The 16,904-nt window shown below is 41.7% G+C and overlaps 1 protein-coding gene across 1 annotated transcript in view; it reads right to left on the reverse strand.

Moving 5' to 3' along the window:
• The window catches only part of LOC143983259 (ATP-binding cassette sub-family C member 5-like), a 146,302-nt gene extending 130,224 nt beyond the window's left edge, over positions 1-16,078 (reverse strand). Inside the window, exons 1-2 of the mRNA XM_077482735.1 lie at positions 15,912-16,078; positions 15,020-15,128 (exon numbers count right to left, since the gene is read on the reverse strand). Of these exons, the coding sequence (XP_077338861.1) occupies positions 15,020-15,123 (104 nt within the window). The 5' untranslated portion in view covers positions 15,124-15,128; positions 15,912-16,078. The remainder of the gene's footprint in view (positions 1-15,019; positions 15,129-15,911) is intronic.
• Between the last annotated feature and the right edge of the window lie 826 nt (positions 16,079-16,904).

A 16,904-nucleotide genomic window follows, 5' to 3' on the forward strand; every position in this document is an offset into this window, starting at 1 on the left:
CTTCTCCAGTCCCAGGGGATCACTCTTATGCAAATTACTCTGACCTTTTGCAATGACACTAATTAATTGGATTTCTTCGAATGTCCAAGGCCTGAATTTGCCACAAAAGAGAGTGAAAGTATTTAGATACCTTTGGAAACTCCGGAATGATATAGCTTGTCTCCAGGAAACTCATTTATCTGCAACTTCAGTTCCAAGGTACTTTGATGCCCATTTTCCTTCTGTGTACCAAGCCAATGCCCCTACGAAATACAGGGGGTCCTTATAGTTTTCACAAATCAATTCCCTTTTGGGTCAAGAAACAAATTTGAAGACTGAATGGTAGGTACCCACTACTCCAGGGCCTGTTACAAGATACTGCGTCCATTTCTCACCCATGTTTATTTGCTATTGGCTTCTTACCAACTAGGTACATTACTTTTGGTTGGAGGTTCTAGCTTGGTCCTCAATCCCAAGTTATATGCCCAATGAATCGACCGTTATTGAGTTCATATGTTCCGGTAAGCCTCTTCCCAATCAGTGGTGGATTTCTTTTCACTCATATGACCATTGACGCTTGTATTAGGACTCCATTCCCCTTTCCCTGGATCACTCTTAAGAAAGTTTGTTTTCCACAATATGAATTTATTGGACTATTTTCCTTTATGCACTTTGCACTTTAGATATACTGGACATTTCTCTTGTATGGTTGCACCTTAGATTTTTTTCCCAGATCACTTGTTTATATTCATGTATATCATGTGGAATACTCTGGTGAATACTGTTTAGTATTTTTTCAAGACACTGTGACTGCACTAGGCACTTTCAATCATTTGGTTTATTCACTATTTTGCCTTATGCCCTGTACACACGATCGGACATTCCGACGTCAAAAAACGTCTGATTTTTCCAGACGGATTTTAGCCCAAACTTGTCTTGCATACACATGGTTGCACAAAGTTGTCGGAAAAAACAATCGTTCAGAAAGAGGTGACGTACAACACGTACGACGGGACTATAAAGCGACCAGTAGCCAATAGCTTTCGTCTCGTAGTTTATTCCAAGCATGCGTGGCATTTTGTTCGTTGGAATTGTCTACACGCGATCGGAATTTAAGCGAACAGATTTTGTTGTCGGAAACTTTTAGATCCAGCTCTCAAACTTTGTGTGTCGGAAATTCAGACGGAAAAAGTCCGATCTGAGCCAATGGAGCCCATACACGATTGGATTTTCCGACAATATGATCCGATCGCACATTTTCCGTCGGAAGGTCCGACCGTGTGTGCAGGGCATTACAGTTTTTTTTCTTTCCAATCCAATAGTGTTAAACACAACTGTTTCATTATCTATTTTTATTAACATTTATTCATTACTCATGCAAATGAATGCATGATTTTATTTGGTTACTGTGACCGTCCAGGTGCACTGGTTTATAAATAACAATTGTCAGTACCTTGTAAGCCTTACAGGTATTTTTCAGTTTATTAGAGCTGCACTTATTTTTTCAAAACACTTATACTAGAAACCAAATTCAAGTGCTGGAAGAATTTAAACATCACCTGCACAGACGCCAGGTCTGTACAGGCAGATGTTCTTGATATTACTAGCTTCTTAGAACATCTCACTCTCTGTAAATTACTCAAGGTCCACAGGAGGTTAATGGATTGTGATATTGCAATTTCTGAGATTTTGCGATGTATTAAAGAGCAAAACTTGGCAAGCATCTGGACCCCGAGGGCTACACGTAACGTTATTAAAAAAAAATTGCTGATGTAATAGCTCCCTATTTAGTAGCCATGTATAACTCAGTCAAGAAGGGAGGTACGGTACATTTCCACCCTCCCTTCTGACAGCTAATATATCAATGATCCCTAAATCAGACAAGGACCTTCATTCTGGGACCAACTATAGGTTGATTTCCTTAATTAAAGTAGTACCCTCTAGTGTGCTACTAGTGTGAGTGTAGGGAAATTTATATCCTGACTTATGTTTAACCCAGTGAGTCTGCAATTCAGTCAGAGTTATTACAGTTTGGGGCAGCATGACTCATGCAGACAAGACTCTGGTGCCTCCCCCTGGGTCCGGAAGGTTGGAGAAACCTCCAGAGGCTACTAGGCGGAGGCCAGGAGGAATTTTCTGCATATTTAAGAGAATGCTGTTTGCCTGGCTGTGCAGGGATGGGGAACCCAGTCTGCTGCAACCCCTATGGGGGTAGTGCTACATTAACATGAACATGAAAATCCTCACAAAAATCTTAGCTAACAGACTCTTTTCTAGCCCGTCTTATTAAAAAAAGACCACGTTTTTTGTCTTTTTGTTTTTGCCTAAACGCCAGGCTAGCATTAGTATACAGTGTATATTGCTGCATCTGTCACCCAACATTACTAATGCATGACACTTTGTCGTGTCTTTACCTTAAAAAGTCCTTTTCCATTATGAATTAAGCTCCTCATGAAGTAGAGCTCCTAAGATGAACCTAAAATATTATGGATTTGACTCTGCCACCTTTTCCATCAGGAAAGGGGCCTAGACAAGACTGCTCCCTTTCTCTTCCTTTGTTTGTATTGGCAATGGTAATGGATAGTGGAGGCCATCCAATGTCATGCAGACATCAAGGGCCTAGAAGGCGTGGGTCCCTGTCATAAAATTTCATTACTTGCAGCTGATATTTTGTTGTCACTCACTTCACTTCAACCTCTTTCAACTTCTAGATACATTTGCTCATTTTCTGTGTTACAAATTAACCCTGATAAATCAATAGTAATATCTAAAGTTAGGAAAGATAAAGGGAGTAGGAATTGGAGATAGAGAGCATAAAGTGTCAGCATACGCTGATGACTTATTGTTCTTCCTCTCAAACCCCCAAGAATCAATAAGGGAAGTGATGCAGGAGGTGAAGAGATATGGGGACTTTCGAATTTCAAAATAAACAGAGAAATCAATACTTCTACCTACTCATGTACCATCGTCGTTAGCTGCATTCCTAAAAAATAATTATCCGTTTGTTTGGAATAGGAAGGCTATTTGGGAGTGAACATCTCAGCAGACGTAAAATTACTGTATGAACAAAATTATAGCCCAATATTAGTTAAAATAACAGAGGATCTGCATAAGTGAAAGGGACAGAAGACAAGACATTAACAGCAAGGGGAGGGAGGGGTTACCAGATATAGCACTGTACTATAGAGCAACGGCCTTGGTGTGAATACTGAATTGGTGTCATGATGCTGAAAATGAAATATGGGTAACAATGAAAAAAAAATGGCAGAAAGAGACCTAGCGGGAGCACAGTGAATACCAGCTAAGGACAGAGGACATCCCCTTTAACCCGGACCACACTGGCACTGTAGGACAGAATAAATGAAACTGGCAAATTTCCCCTGAGAATATCCCCACTTGCACCATTAGGAGGGTATCCGTGGGTCCACCCTGGAGAAGAGAATGAGACTATTTTTTAAAAAGATAGAACAACAAACCCCAGACCCCAGAATACACTAACTATATTTGAAAAGATATGCATGAAGTTATCCAGACTCAACCATTTACTATCCCAAATGTATAAACTCATCCTTAATGAGGATAAAAGCACAACACCCTATTTCATTAGAGAATGGGAAAATGAATTAAACTGCATATTTATGTCAACACAAATTAAAAAAATTAATAGAAGCAACATACTCTGTATCAGTGAGCTCATCTATCCAAGAAATGTCGTACAAATTCCTGACTAGATGGTACAGAACCCCGGCGAGATTAGCGCAGGATGATCGTTGCTGGAGAGGATGTAAAGAAAAGGGAACATTTCTCCATATATGGTGGACATGCCCTAAAATCAAGATATTTTGGGAGGAAATAGCCCCATGGATCAAGAAGATATCAAAGGAGCAGATGGAACTAATACCAGGGCACTTCTTGTTCCATGGGACTATGGGGACTTATATAAAAAGCATATAAAAATAGTGTCACACCACACCTATTAAATGCGGCAAAGAGGATAATACCCAGACACTGGAAACAGGCCATAAGTCCGACATTAGGAAAACGGAAAAGGGAAGTGGATGGAATGAGAGAAGCAGAAAGATGGGTATAAAAGACTAGAAATAAACAGGATAAATTTGAAAAAATATGGGAAGTGTGGGAAAAATATGCCCCAGAGATAGAAAGAGAAGTCATTGCCAAGAATAGGGTTAGACCCTAAAGGGAAATCTGAGAAAGGGAAGGAAATGAGGAACGAACCACAACACTTTTTAATCTTATTTTTTGTTTTTCTTTATTCTTGTTGTAATTAAAGTTACTACTATAAATGGGTGATTATGTGATGTATAGTGGAGGGAGGCTCCCCCCTCATGGGTTACTGTGTGTACACTAACCCCCCCCTCCGTTGAGGGGGGAGGGAGAGAGAGGGGTAGAGGGGGAGGGAAAGAGGGGAGAGAGGTAGAGGAAGGGGAGAGAAAAGGGGAAAGAATTCCCACTTTTTCAAATTTTTTTCCCCCTTTTTTTTTTTTTGGTGGGGCTGAGGAATAATGAGTAATTATACACATTTTGTGTTATGAAATACCACAAAAACACAAAGAAAGGCACTTAAGTAAACGACATTATGGAAACGAGACTTAAATATAGGTAGAAGTAAAATAAAGGAAAAATGCCCAATATAGAATTTGCATTGGAATATCCCATTTCGGGAGAAGGGTAGGGGGGTAGGAGGAGAGGTATAGTAAAAGAACACAAAATAAATGGAGTCATTAAATTTTACAGATTTAATTGTAATTATAAAAGAACACAAAGGGTAGGCATTTATTGGGACAGAACGATAAGTAGGAAGGGAAGAGAGGGGAAAAAAAGAGAAAAGGAGAAATTTTCCTTTTTCTTTTCTCTTTTTCTCTCTCTCTCCTTCTCTCTTCGGGGGGGGGGGGGGGATAGGGACGGGAAGTGATGTGTGAGCCAACCACTGAGGTTGACATATGTTTAAAGGGCAAGAGATGATTGATGATTTCATTTCTTGGTTTTATTTATGTGAGATACATCTTATAAATGTTGATTGTAATAAGTGAAAAAATTGTTTAATAAAGTTTGAATTATAAAAAAAAAATATCTAAAGTAATTCCTTTCCTTTCCAGTGGTCAAATACTTTACCGTATTTGGGCATTCAACTGACTCTTACTTAAGGTAGGGTTATATCAACCCAATTTTCCGTTATTGTTTTGGAAGCTGTCTTATTTATTGGATTCATGGAGTCACTTTGCGATATCGTACTTTGGCAGGATTAATGTTATTAGGATGACTTACCTTCCTAAACTTCTCTATGCTTTTGGGGTACTACACGTACCCATGAAAATGAAAATCAATGTTAAGTCCAAAAAATATATATAAAGTTCCAAACACTGTGCTCTTGAAAAAAAAAATTGGCGACAAAGTCTTCTTTAGAACAAAGTGTTCCACCATATGTAGGTGAAATCTTCACTCACCAGATTCCTACGGCTGACAAAGCAGCTAGCAGGCATTAGATGTCAAATCCTATGTATGGGATAGCTGGAGCCACTCTTCTTATAGATGCCCCTGGCAGTTCTTTTTCAGCAAGAACCACTAGCCCAGAGAGAATGCTCATAGTGTAGTACATTTTTTATTAAATGTTAAAATGTAAAGTATAAACACTATGCACTTACATTTACAGTTGCCAAGAAAGGCACCGACTTAAACAGCTCACTCAGAGAGATCTGTTCCTCGCACCACCGCTCGTAACCACAGAGCTGGCATGCGTTCCACGAAACCGGAAGTGATGTCAGGTATGGGACCAGAAGTGATGTCAGGGGTTTAGCCTTGACCTATATTCAGTGAACCATAATTGGACAGTAATACTTTTTGGTACCTAAAGGATACATTCACACCTATTAGATGCAAGAACCCCGTTGAGGATTCCTGCACTTAACTGCAGGTAGGCAGACTTATTTTTGTAAATAATTTTATTAAAAGTACCTTTCAATTTTAATCTGAAAATGCTGTAATTTTCAAAAAAAAAAAGTTTAAAAAAAATTTAACGTAATATGACAACCTGGAAATATTCTGTACAAAGCTGGTATTCAGACCGCTCCCAGAAGTGTCATTTCCTGCTGTGATTGTCTCGCTGATTTTCTCAGATGGGTTTGCTAAGATAACATTATGATAAAATAATGGGCATCTCCTGCTATATAAATTTCATTTTTGGTTAGAAACTTCCTGAGCTAACTACTTGTAAAGGGATGCAGACACTGCAGCTTTCCCCATTGAAACACTGAAAGTGCATCAGGTGGTTGTAATGAATACAGACCCTCCCATTCAGGAATCAGTCTGAAAATGACAACAGTTAGGACTCTACAAAGGTTGTTAAACTTCTTGCAATGTGCATTGATTATCCAAATGGGATGTTTACACTTTAGGCCTCATGCACACTGGATGTTATTTCTACTGCTCCTAGGGGCATCTGGCCTTTTTTTTACCTGCCACTAAACACCCCTGCATGTTAGCCTATGTGTTAATGGACACATAAGCGTTTTTGAAAAGGCAGGGACGTTTAAAGGCCGAATAAAAGGCCATTACCAGGTACAGCAGCATTTTGGCAGAAAAAACGCTTGATGCCTGTGAATGCACCTAAGAGCTAGGTGCATTAAATGCTTGAATGATAATTAATTTCAATAGCCAGAATAATAATTTATTATGGCCATTAAAATGAATTAACATGTAAGCACTTGACGTGCGTAAATGCGTTACAGATGTTAAATGGCATCAAAGTTTTTTCTGCCAAAACACTGCTGCCAGGAGGAAAGACATCCAGGAGAGATAACAAAATGTCCAGTGTGCATGAGGCCTTAAAGTGAATCTGAACTCAGAAAGTGAAGATTTTCTTTATTACAGGTACTTTTTAGAAATGTTATTTGTGTCCAACCGAACCCTGAAAATTGTACCTTTTGAATTTCTCCTGAAAAAAAACTGTGCACTTTTTGATATGTGATAGTGCCTAGGTACTTCTCTGTGAACAGCCTTATAGCTATATAACCTTAGTGTGTGATCTCAAGCACTGGTCTCCCAATTTTTTAAATAAAGGGTCAGTTTACTGTCTTTCACACTTTACAGGGGCCAGACTTTGGCCAGTGTGAGTAGAAAATGTTTCGGCATCAGTGGGAGTAAACACTGCCCCATCATTAGTTTTAAGAAGAGGAATAGTGCCCTGTGTTTGGTATCAATGGAAGGAATATTGCCCCATAGACAGTGTCAGTGGGAGGACTAGTGCCCGATCATTGGTCTTAGCAGGAGGAGTAGTCCCCTATGGGTGGTATCAATGGAAGGGATAGTGCCCCGTTGACATTGTCAGTGCGAAGAATACTGCTCATCCTTGGTCTTAGCAGGAGCAGTAGTGCCCCATCGATGGTGTCAGTGGGAGGAATAGTGCCCCATTAATAGTGTCAGAGGGAGAAATGGCTCCCGCCGAGTGACGCTTCTTCTGGGTGACAGCTGTTATATAGCTGAGGGTAGGGCCACCCGGTGACGTAAACAGGTAACCCCTCGCCCTCTGACACCACCTCCCATGGAGGCGGAACTGTTTTTTTTGTTTTTTTCAGTCCGTCAGGCGGCGTGGATTTATATTGCAGGACATTTTTATTTTTTTTAATAAAGGACTTGTCCCAAACTGTCTCTTGTCTTTTTTTAACCATTTTATACACTTTTTTTTGTGAAATGGTAGGGGTACAATATACCCCGTTACCAATTCACATGGGGGCAGGATCTGGGGGTCCCCTTGTTAAAGGGCACTTACAGATTCCGATAAGCCCCCCCCGCATACCCCCACAACCACTGGGTAAGGATTGTGGGGATGAGGCCCTTGTCCCCAATGAAAAATTAACACAAATCTAGATCATACCTAATCTTTACTTTCCAAATTTTATTAGCTAAGGTTTCTTACAAGATTTACAAGTTTAACAGATATGCCTAACATTTAATAATATTTTGAACATTTTATTCAAAGTCTGTTACCCTGAAGGTGACAAGAGATATAATATAACGCCACAGGCAAGGTATGTTCTGCTAGCAGAAAAAGATAGCACAGAAGAAATGTAGGGTGAGAAATAGACCTTTGCACTGTATTTCAGACAAATGAGCACCTCCATAGTTTTTGGGCACACAAGGCTGATCCATTCTCGCAAACTGGAGTAATGACATTTGCCCACTGCTCCACAATGCCCTCCCACCAACATGTTTTGAGGTATTTGGCTTGTACAAGCTGTTCTATATACCCAATGTTTAGGAACTTTGCGGACAGAAATGCCAGACAAGCTCCACATTACAGCCACCATTCTTCAGCCTGTTCCTTTGAACTATGAATAAGCATCACCCACTTGGCAGAGTCCTCTCGGAATTCTCCTTTCTGTAAATGTGTGAAAAAACGGCCCCTCCAGAAGTTACACCGGTGAGTAATATAATAATGTAATACAGACTGACTCCACCTTCTTTTAGGTATTCAGGGCATTATTCATGGGTAAAGTGAGTCATAATAATGTAAAAGAGTCTGACTTACAGTTCTGACCTTTCTGATGTTTATTTTAGGTGAGTAAACTGAGCAATTTAATAATGTAAAAGAACAAGCAGAAAAAGCAGAGCACAAGAAGATGTCAGCAATTTTGTTCACTTTGTTGAGAATAAAAAAGGCATCCATTCACATTTAAAAACTTATCACTTAAAGTGATAATAAAGTTTTTTTTTTTTTTATTTGGTAAAAAATAACAAACATGTTATACTTACCTGCTCTGTAAAGTGGTTTTGTACAGAGCAGCCCTGATCCTCCTCTTCTTGGGTCCCTCGCTTGCGCTCCTGGGCCCTCCCTCCTGCCGAGTGCCCCTACAGAAAGCAGCTTGGCACCCGAGCCGAGCTGCTGCTCTGTGTGTCCATTCAGACACTGAGCTGTGGCTCGGCCCCATGCCCTCTCTCTCTTCATTGGCACACTGACTTTTGATTGACAGCAGTGGAAGCCAATGGCGCCCACTGCTGTGTCTCAGCCAATCAGGTGGAGAGTCCCAGACAGCCGAGGCTCTCATGCAACATCGTTGGATCGAGATGAGGCTCAGGTAAGTATTAGGGGAGCTGAGGGGGGCTTCTGTGCTCAGAAGGTTTTTTATCTTAATGCATAGAATGCATTAAGACAAAAAAAGCTTCTGCCTTTAGAACTCCCTTAAGGGATAGTGAGTCTAACCCTATTTCCCCCTGGAGGGGGCTCTCCTGGAGATGAGCACAGAGATGCATTACCAACCCGACGAGACTGAGTACAACGCCAAGAGGAACAGCATTTGCTTTATTCTTCAGTAAGAGAAAAGTGTATCTACATGTAGCCTTTGTGTGAAGTTATTTCAGTTTTTCAGTAGACGGGGTGAAAGAGATAAGAACTGTCAGTGATGCCACCTGGCTGTCAAGCTGGGCCAGCATGTGGATAGCCCTGGAAGTGAAGGGGTACAGCCATGCAACCAGGAGGATGGGTAGAGAATCCAGTCACTTCCCCCCACCAACACCTCAAAAGAAAGAGAGTGAGAACTACAGAGTAAGGGCTGGTGTGCCCCAGGAGGTTAGTCTTTTGTGTTAGGATGCTCCGGCTGCCACTGTGGTCACAGACTGTCACCCGCTAGCAGTTCTGAACCTTCCACTGACTTTTTTAGGTATCCAATGCATCATGGATGGTGTAATATGAGGCCTAAAATCACCAGAACAACAGTTCTTTATTAGTTACTCCAAACAGATCATTGTAATGAGCTTCCTTCAGAAAAACAAAATCAAATAATCAGTTAAAAAATCTAGCATAAAGGAACCACGCAAATAGCTCACCACAATCTCTTAAACCCTCACTGGGGCAGGCTTCCTCCATGTTTTAGAGTGCTGCACAAGCATCAACAAGTGCCTCGGTTCCCAGAGCACTCACCTTACAGCTCGTGAACTTCACCACACTGCCTCACTGGCACAGGTGCTGAGTCATCCAGCTCTCTTTCAAGCCTCCCTTGCCTAGGAATTAACCCCTTTGGGACCAGAGCCCTGGTAATCAGCGTTTGGAGGTTCTTCCCACCTAAAACTATTTGAACCTCCGAAATCCAATCATTAATACGGACTTATCAATCCAGAGAGTACTAAAAATCAGTCCTCTATCTAGCCAAACTTCCATAGAACACCTCACCCTGCATGAGTACCAAACAATGTTTCCATAATTGTCCCCCTTAAAGAGATACCCGGAGACAATACACGTACTTGCTGTCCAGGACAGATTCTCAGTTCTTGTACATATCGCCCTCCTTCTTGATGGGAAGGTGTCAGATGCAATATGGGTCACCCTTTAATGTACCCTAGGGAGGGCATCTGCATTCTGGTGTGGTTTTTCCAGCCTGTGTTTCACCACAAATTAGAACTCTTGTAGTTCCAAGAACCATAGTGTGTTTCTTCTGTCTCATCTAGGTCAAAGCCCACCAAATGCCCAGGCCTTCCCACTCCACCACAGCATAATTCTTCTTGGTGGCTATCAATTTCCTACCGAGAAAGACTATAGGGTGCTCCCCCCCCCCCTTGACCTCCTGACTTGGAACGGCTCCAAGCTCATGCTGGAGGCATCTGTTTGGACAATACATTTTCAAAGAGTTAATATAAAAGTTCAAAGAGTCCAGAGCAACCAGCACTGGATACTGGCATAAGGCCATTTTAAGTTACCGGAAAGCCTCCTCAGCCTTGTCATTCCATTTTAGCATCTTCTTACCCTTTGTCTAGACAGCAACAGGTGCAGTAATAGCGGTGAAGTTGGGGACAAACATGGGGTAGTACCCCATGATGCCCAAAAAGGCTCGGACCTGTTTGTTCATGACTGTACAGGGCCACGCCTGAATAGCTTCTACCTTATTCATCTGATGTTTCACCAAACCCCTACCCACAATGTCCCCCAGGTACTTGGTCTCTTCCTTTACACTGACACATTTTGCTAAGGTCACCTCAAACTCCTCCTTCTTTAGAGAGTCTAAGCCCTTGTACACACGGTCGGAGAATCTGTCGGAATGAGTCTTATCGGACCGTGTCGTCAGATAATCCGACTGTGTGTGGTATGCATCGGACTGATTTCGTCCCAATCTCCGTCCGACCCAATTTTCCAACATGTTGGAAATATTTCCCGACCAACTGGGCCAGACGGACCTAATCCGATCATGTGTACAGCATTTTCATCGGACCAAGTGCCACGCATGCTCAGATCAAATTCCTACATCAAAGCTATTGGCTATTAGCCTGAATGTAGTCCCATCGTAACGATATTACTTCATCACGTTCTGAAAGATCGGATTTTTCGCCAACTTGGCCCGACCGTGTGTATGCAACAGTTTCGGACACAATCCGTCGGACTAAATCCGACGGGCAAAATCCGACAGATTTGGTTGGCAAAATCTCCGACCGTGTGTACGTGGGCTTAGACCGCCTGCACTTGGGGAAGATGGGACTCCCAGTCAGTACTAAAGATGACAATGTCATCTAAATACAATGAAGTGTATTTCCGATGTGAGCATAAAGTTTATCCATTCCTCTCTGGAAAGTTGCCAGGGATTTTTATTCTATTCTATTGTGAGTATGAGTAAGATGCCCCGCCTGGAACTAAGTTTGGACGACCAGTTATATACCCTTCTTTGAGCTTCCTTTTTACTTTTTGTATATGTCTCTTTACTAGGGGCATCACCGTAGCGATCCTCTCTCTCTCATCTAGGTTAAATGCTTTACCACAGTCTTTTGGGGAGAGGATTAACTTTCTTATGTTTCTCTCACCAAATCAAACAACCCTCCATGGTCTTTGTCCATACACCAACTCAAATGGGAGAAACTTTGTGGACACCTGAGGTACTTCTCTAAAAGGAAAACACCAGTGTCGGGAGTAGGTAGGCCCAATCTTTACCATCTTGTTGCACTACCAATTTAATCATTGACTTCAGTGTTTTATTGAACCGCTCTACCAGCTGCATCTGTGATTGTTAGATGGAGGTACATAGTTGTATGATCTGGAACAACTTACACAGATCTGCCATCACCCGAGACATAAATTGAGTGCCCAGGTCTGTCAAAATCTCTTTAGGGAATACTAGTCCTAGACAATTGTTAAACAATTTCCTGGCAATTGCTTTTGAGGAAGTCTTCCTCATAGTGATCCCTTCTGAATACCTGGTGGCATATTATCACAAGGATGTGGCCCCGAGCCCTGAGCGGATTTCACTAAAGGGCCCACCTTCTTAGCTGGTAGACCATCTGCCCTAGATGCAACACTATCAGACCTCTCTAAAGTTTTATTGCGCAGCCCCTCAAAGGGATCAGGGCAGTCACACTGTCCTGGCAATCCTGGACTCACAAGTTCAATCAACAAAGGACAGTCCCTTCCCATAGTAGTGGTGGATGAGATCAGGCCCCTAACCCCTAACCTCCTGGGTAATTGTGCTACACACTGTGATGATTGTCACTGGTACCAGTGGGTATTCCTTGGTGTCCCTGTGTATACACACAACCCTTAGGGTTTTTGCTACAGGGTCCACATCCCCAGCTACCCACAACTGTTACCATGCTTCTAGTATCCAAAAGCACTCTGGCATGAAGCTTGTTCACCCAGATATCACGCTCAAACTGCCCCTTGGTCTGGTTCAGGTGGACAGCACAGAGCCTCTGAGTATAATAGAACATCCTCTGCACAGCTTCACACTCCATGGGTTCCTTGTGCAGAGGACAATGGTCCTGGATATGGCACCAGGAGTGACACTGCCAGTACAGCATATTCTTGTTCCTATATGCCAGAGTAGAGCTTTGGGATGCTGGGGTGGTCACTCCCTTTCTTTCTTGAGTACTGACTCCCAGGTTTGTGGGTGGCTTGACTCCCCTCACTGGTAGGGGTCCTCAAGGTTTGTCAGGTCCCATTAGATTCCCCCATCACTGGCAAATGATCTACCATTTCCACCAGACAGTCCGCTGTCTGTGGTTCCCCGTGGCTAACCCAACTCTGCAGCTTCTTAGGTAGAGCCCACAGATAGGCTGATACTTCCAGCGGTGCATCCAGTGTGCCCGCATCCAAGCATCTTGGGGCCCAAGATCACCAGCACTCGTTTGTAAATGCAAAAGTTTTTTTATTAGTTCCTCCAAACAGGTCAACATAAATAGCTTCCTTCAGCAAAAAAAAAAGTAAAATAAACAATTCAAAGATCTAGCACACAGGAACCACATGACTGGTACACTGGGGTAGGGTTCCTCTGTGTTTCAGGGTACTGTACAGGCTGCAGGTGTTCAGCATCAAGTGTCTCAGTTCCAAGAGAATTCACCTTGCTTGCAGCTCATGAACTTCTCCACACTGCCTCACTGACACAGGTGCCAATTGCCTTTTAGGCCTCCCTTGCCTGGAGCTTATCCCCTTCGGGACCAGAGTCCCGGTAGTCGGGTTTGGAGGTCTTCCCACCCAAAACCCTTATGAACCTCCAGAATTCCAGGTCACTAAAACAGACTTATCAATCAAAAGAGTACTGGGAATCAGTCCTCTCTCTAGCCAAACTTCCCCAGAACACCTCACCCTGCACGATGAGAACTCCTGAGTATTAAGAAATCTCTCAAAAACTGTCCCCTTTAAAGGGACTATGATTGACATACCGGAATATATATCTGCTGTCCAGGACACATTCCTGCTGTCCTTTACAATGGGTAAAACCATATACTAGAATTATTTAAAAAACATTTGATATTGTTATTAAAATGCATAATTGAACCAGATAAGTTTCAAAATATGTGTTTGAAATTCTACTTTAAACAGTAAGTGCACCTTTAAAGCGGTTCTCCACCCTAAAGGGGAAGTTCCGCTAATCTGATCCCTCCCCCCCTCAAGTACCACAATCAGCACCTTTCAGGGGGGGGTGCAGTTACCTGGATAATCCAGATATCTACACCCACTTCCAGGACAGACCGCTGCAGACCCCCCGCAGACGCCCCCCCCCCCCCGTTGTGTTCTGGGAAACACACAGTTCCCAGGACACAGCGGGGACCAGAAAAGACGTGCAGCGCGACTCGCGCATGCGCAGTAGGGAACCAGGCAGTGAAGCCGCAACGCTTCACTTCCCGATTCCCTGACAGAGGATGGCGGCCGGGGCAGCAGCGAGACGAGCGATCGCTCGTCATCTGCCGCCGACATCGCTGGACCCTGGGACAGGTAAGTGTGATTTTATTAAAAGTCAGCAGCTGCAATATTAGTAGTATTAGTATTTTTTTTTAGGTGCAGAACCACTTCAGTCTGTATATGCAGTAAAGAATGCTTGTTATTGTCACTGTGGAACCAAAGGGGTTAATCCTCTGCATTGTGTAAAAAAGCTGTTTGATCCTGTCTTCTCCGATGTCCCCTTCTTTTACTGTCCCCAGTCCGTCTCCTGATAGTACAGAACCTTATAGGCACATGCTCAGTTCGGTTTGTATTGCTATAGAGTTTTTTTTTTTTTCTTGGGAGGGTGCATGTGATCAGCACAGAGACAATCAGCACTGTCCAGACAGAGGGTCAGGAGTCATGCAAACTCATAGGGCATTCAGAGTGAAATGAAAACTCCACCTACAAGCTTTAATCAAACACTGATAGAAGTCATTAGACTGCTATATACTGCAGATGAGAAAAGGTATTTAGCAGTTTATATTTACCAAAATAATTGCATTTCCATGTTCTGTGTACTATGGGAGTTTATATATAGTGAATCCTGGGTTTAATAACACTTTTAAAAAAAAAGAGCATTGAAAGAGTTTGCCCATTGACAACAAAACGCTAACAATGATTTTAACAGTAAGTACTTATGTATAGCTATCAATCAAAAGATTCTTTCACACATTCTTTTTATTTTAAATTGTAATGGCACCTTTAAAAAATGCTTTTGAAAGGGTTGACCGATTTGCAGTAAATCTCTAAAAATGATTATAAAAGCAAGTACGTACTATAAAGCAATCAATCAAAAGATTAATGCCAAACACACTCAGTTTCTTACTGAGATTAATCAAATACAGTTACCTTTTGGTAGTGCGAAAGGGTTTAAGTAGTGGCAGGCTGTGCTGGTATTTCTCTGCAAAGCAAGGCTTGTCAGTGCTGTCCATGGTGTCTTTGTAGCAGCTCATGGTGTCTAAGCAAAATAATCACATATAATACTAACACTGAGATTAAACAAAGTATTGAGCAATAAAAACTTCTAAACACACCCTCAGGGTATTTATACACTGCATTACTTCCCATCATGACGATGCAAAAACTTTATAACGAGGCAGCAGAAGGTACATTGGAAAATATCCTAGTGTTACACTGAGCACAGAGGTGTTCCAATTTTTCTTGGAATTAGAAAGGACACTGGTCTCTCTCTGTAGAGACAGTTAAAGTATATCCAAAGACCAAACTGTTTTGGTTTCTTTGTTTTAGTTTGGGAATGCTTAAAACACCTTAAATGTTGTTGTTTTTTGCCGTCTGTGTCCCATTGTGCTTCACTACTTGTGTCCCCGTTGGATGATTTCCTCTGTATTCCTGTTTCAGTGACAACTCTACATTTTTAGATTTGTTTAACAGTTTAACAATGGTCACCAGGACAAATAGAGAGGATGACATTGTAGACAGCAATTCAACCCTAATAGAGGGTTCCTTACTCTATCCAAAACAAAAAAAATACTTTTTTTTTGGCTATACTTTAAAATGCCCATTGCTTAAAAAAGGGGAATCCCAGTCTTCTGTCATTGAAGAAGTTACTCTTAACTGTACCACTTTATTTTGCTATAAGTAGTCAGGTGCTATACTGTAATATAAGACATTTAGTGATCTTTAGTTATCCTTCTACAGTATGTGTTGTGTATGCTAAATATATCATGACATGCAGAGAGGTGTAACAAAACATTTGCAGGAAAAAGTTAGTTGTCCTTACCAGTGTCATCAAGCTGCCCCAAGAAAGAGCTGCTGGCTAGTTACTGTTGTGAATCCAAAAATATAATGCTGTGCCAGGCACATGAAAAAGACAGTGACACCACCGTGACGGGCTCAGGAATATTGTGTGACTTTGTGACCAACTTTTGACAGCTAGAATTGGAGAACTCACCCACTGCTCCCTGCACTGTGATCCTCCCCTCCCATTGCAGACCAGTCACGCCTGCTGCTTACTACCTATTCCCAGTGTGTGCTGGGCTATATATAATAATCTACATACTGCACAGCTGACAGCTCAGACTATGAGCACTAGCTAGTGACTCCTTTCAAGGCAATCTTAGATTATTGATAACAAGATATTTTTCCACTTAAATAAACTTATAGAATTTTTTTTGGGGATTAGATAAGTTTTTATTGAAGATTTTTGTCTTTTTCAACAAACTATACAATAACATATTCTTACAATTAGGAACCCAAAAAAAGCACAATGTTTATTAAAATCAAAGAATATGAACTGCCTAGAGGATAAACAGGCAAAAAACTTAAAGTGGAACTAAAAAAAATAATAATTGCAAGCAAGCAATGTCTCTTCTGTAATAAAAACAATCTACCCGCTTGGTTTCTGTCAGTGTTGCCAACCTACCAGATTGAAATTTACTGTCACAACACCCAAAATTTACCAAGTTTTTACTGGCATTTCCAAAAGTTATAAAATTTGTTTTAAGTGCAAATTAGAGTATTTATGCTACAAACAAATACAATATGCAATTAACAATACGATTTAAGGTAGATAATAGGGCAAAAAACATATTTCTTATTTTATTTTCCATATAGTAAGTAAGTAGCTCAGGGACAGGACTCAGGAGGGCAAGAAATTAGAATGGGTGGCACACACATAAAATTGACTCTCACAGTGATACTGACAGCAGGGTGCAGCAGCACAGATGAGGATGAGACCTCACAGACACAACACGTGCCTTCCTGAGTCACAGTG

Source organism: Lithobates pipiens, unplaced genomic scaffold, assembly GCF_037356315.1.
Source record: "Lithobates pipiens isolate NorthernLeopardFrog02 unplaced genomic scaffold, aLitPip1_a1.2 Scaffold_16, whole genome shotgun sequence".
Classification (NCBI taxonomy): domain Eukaryota; kingdom Metazoa; phylum Chordata; class Amphibia; order Anura; family Ranidae; genus Lithobates; species Lithobates pipiens.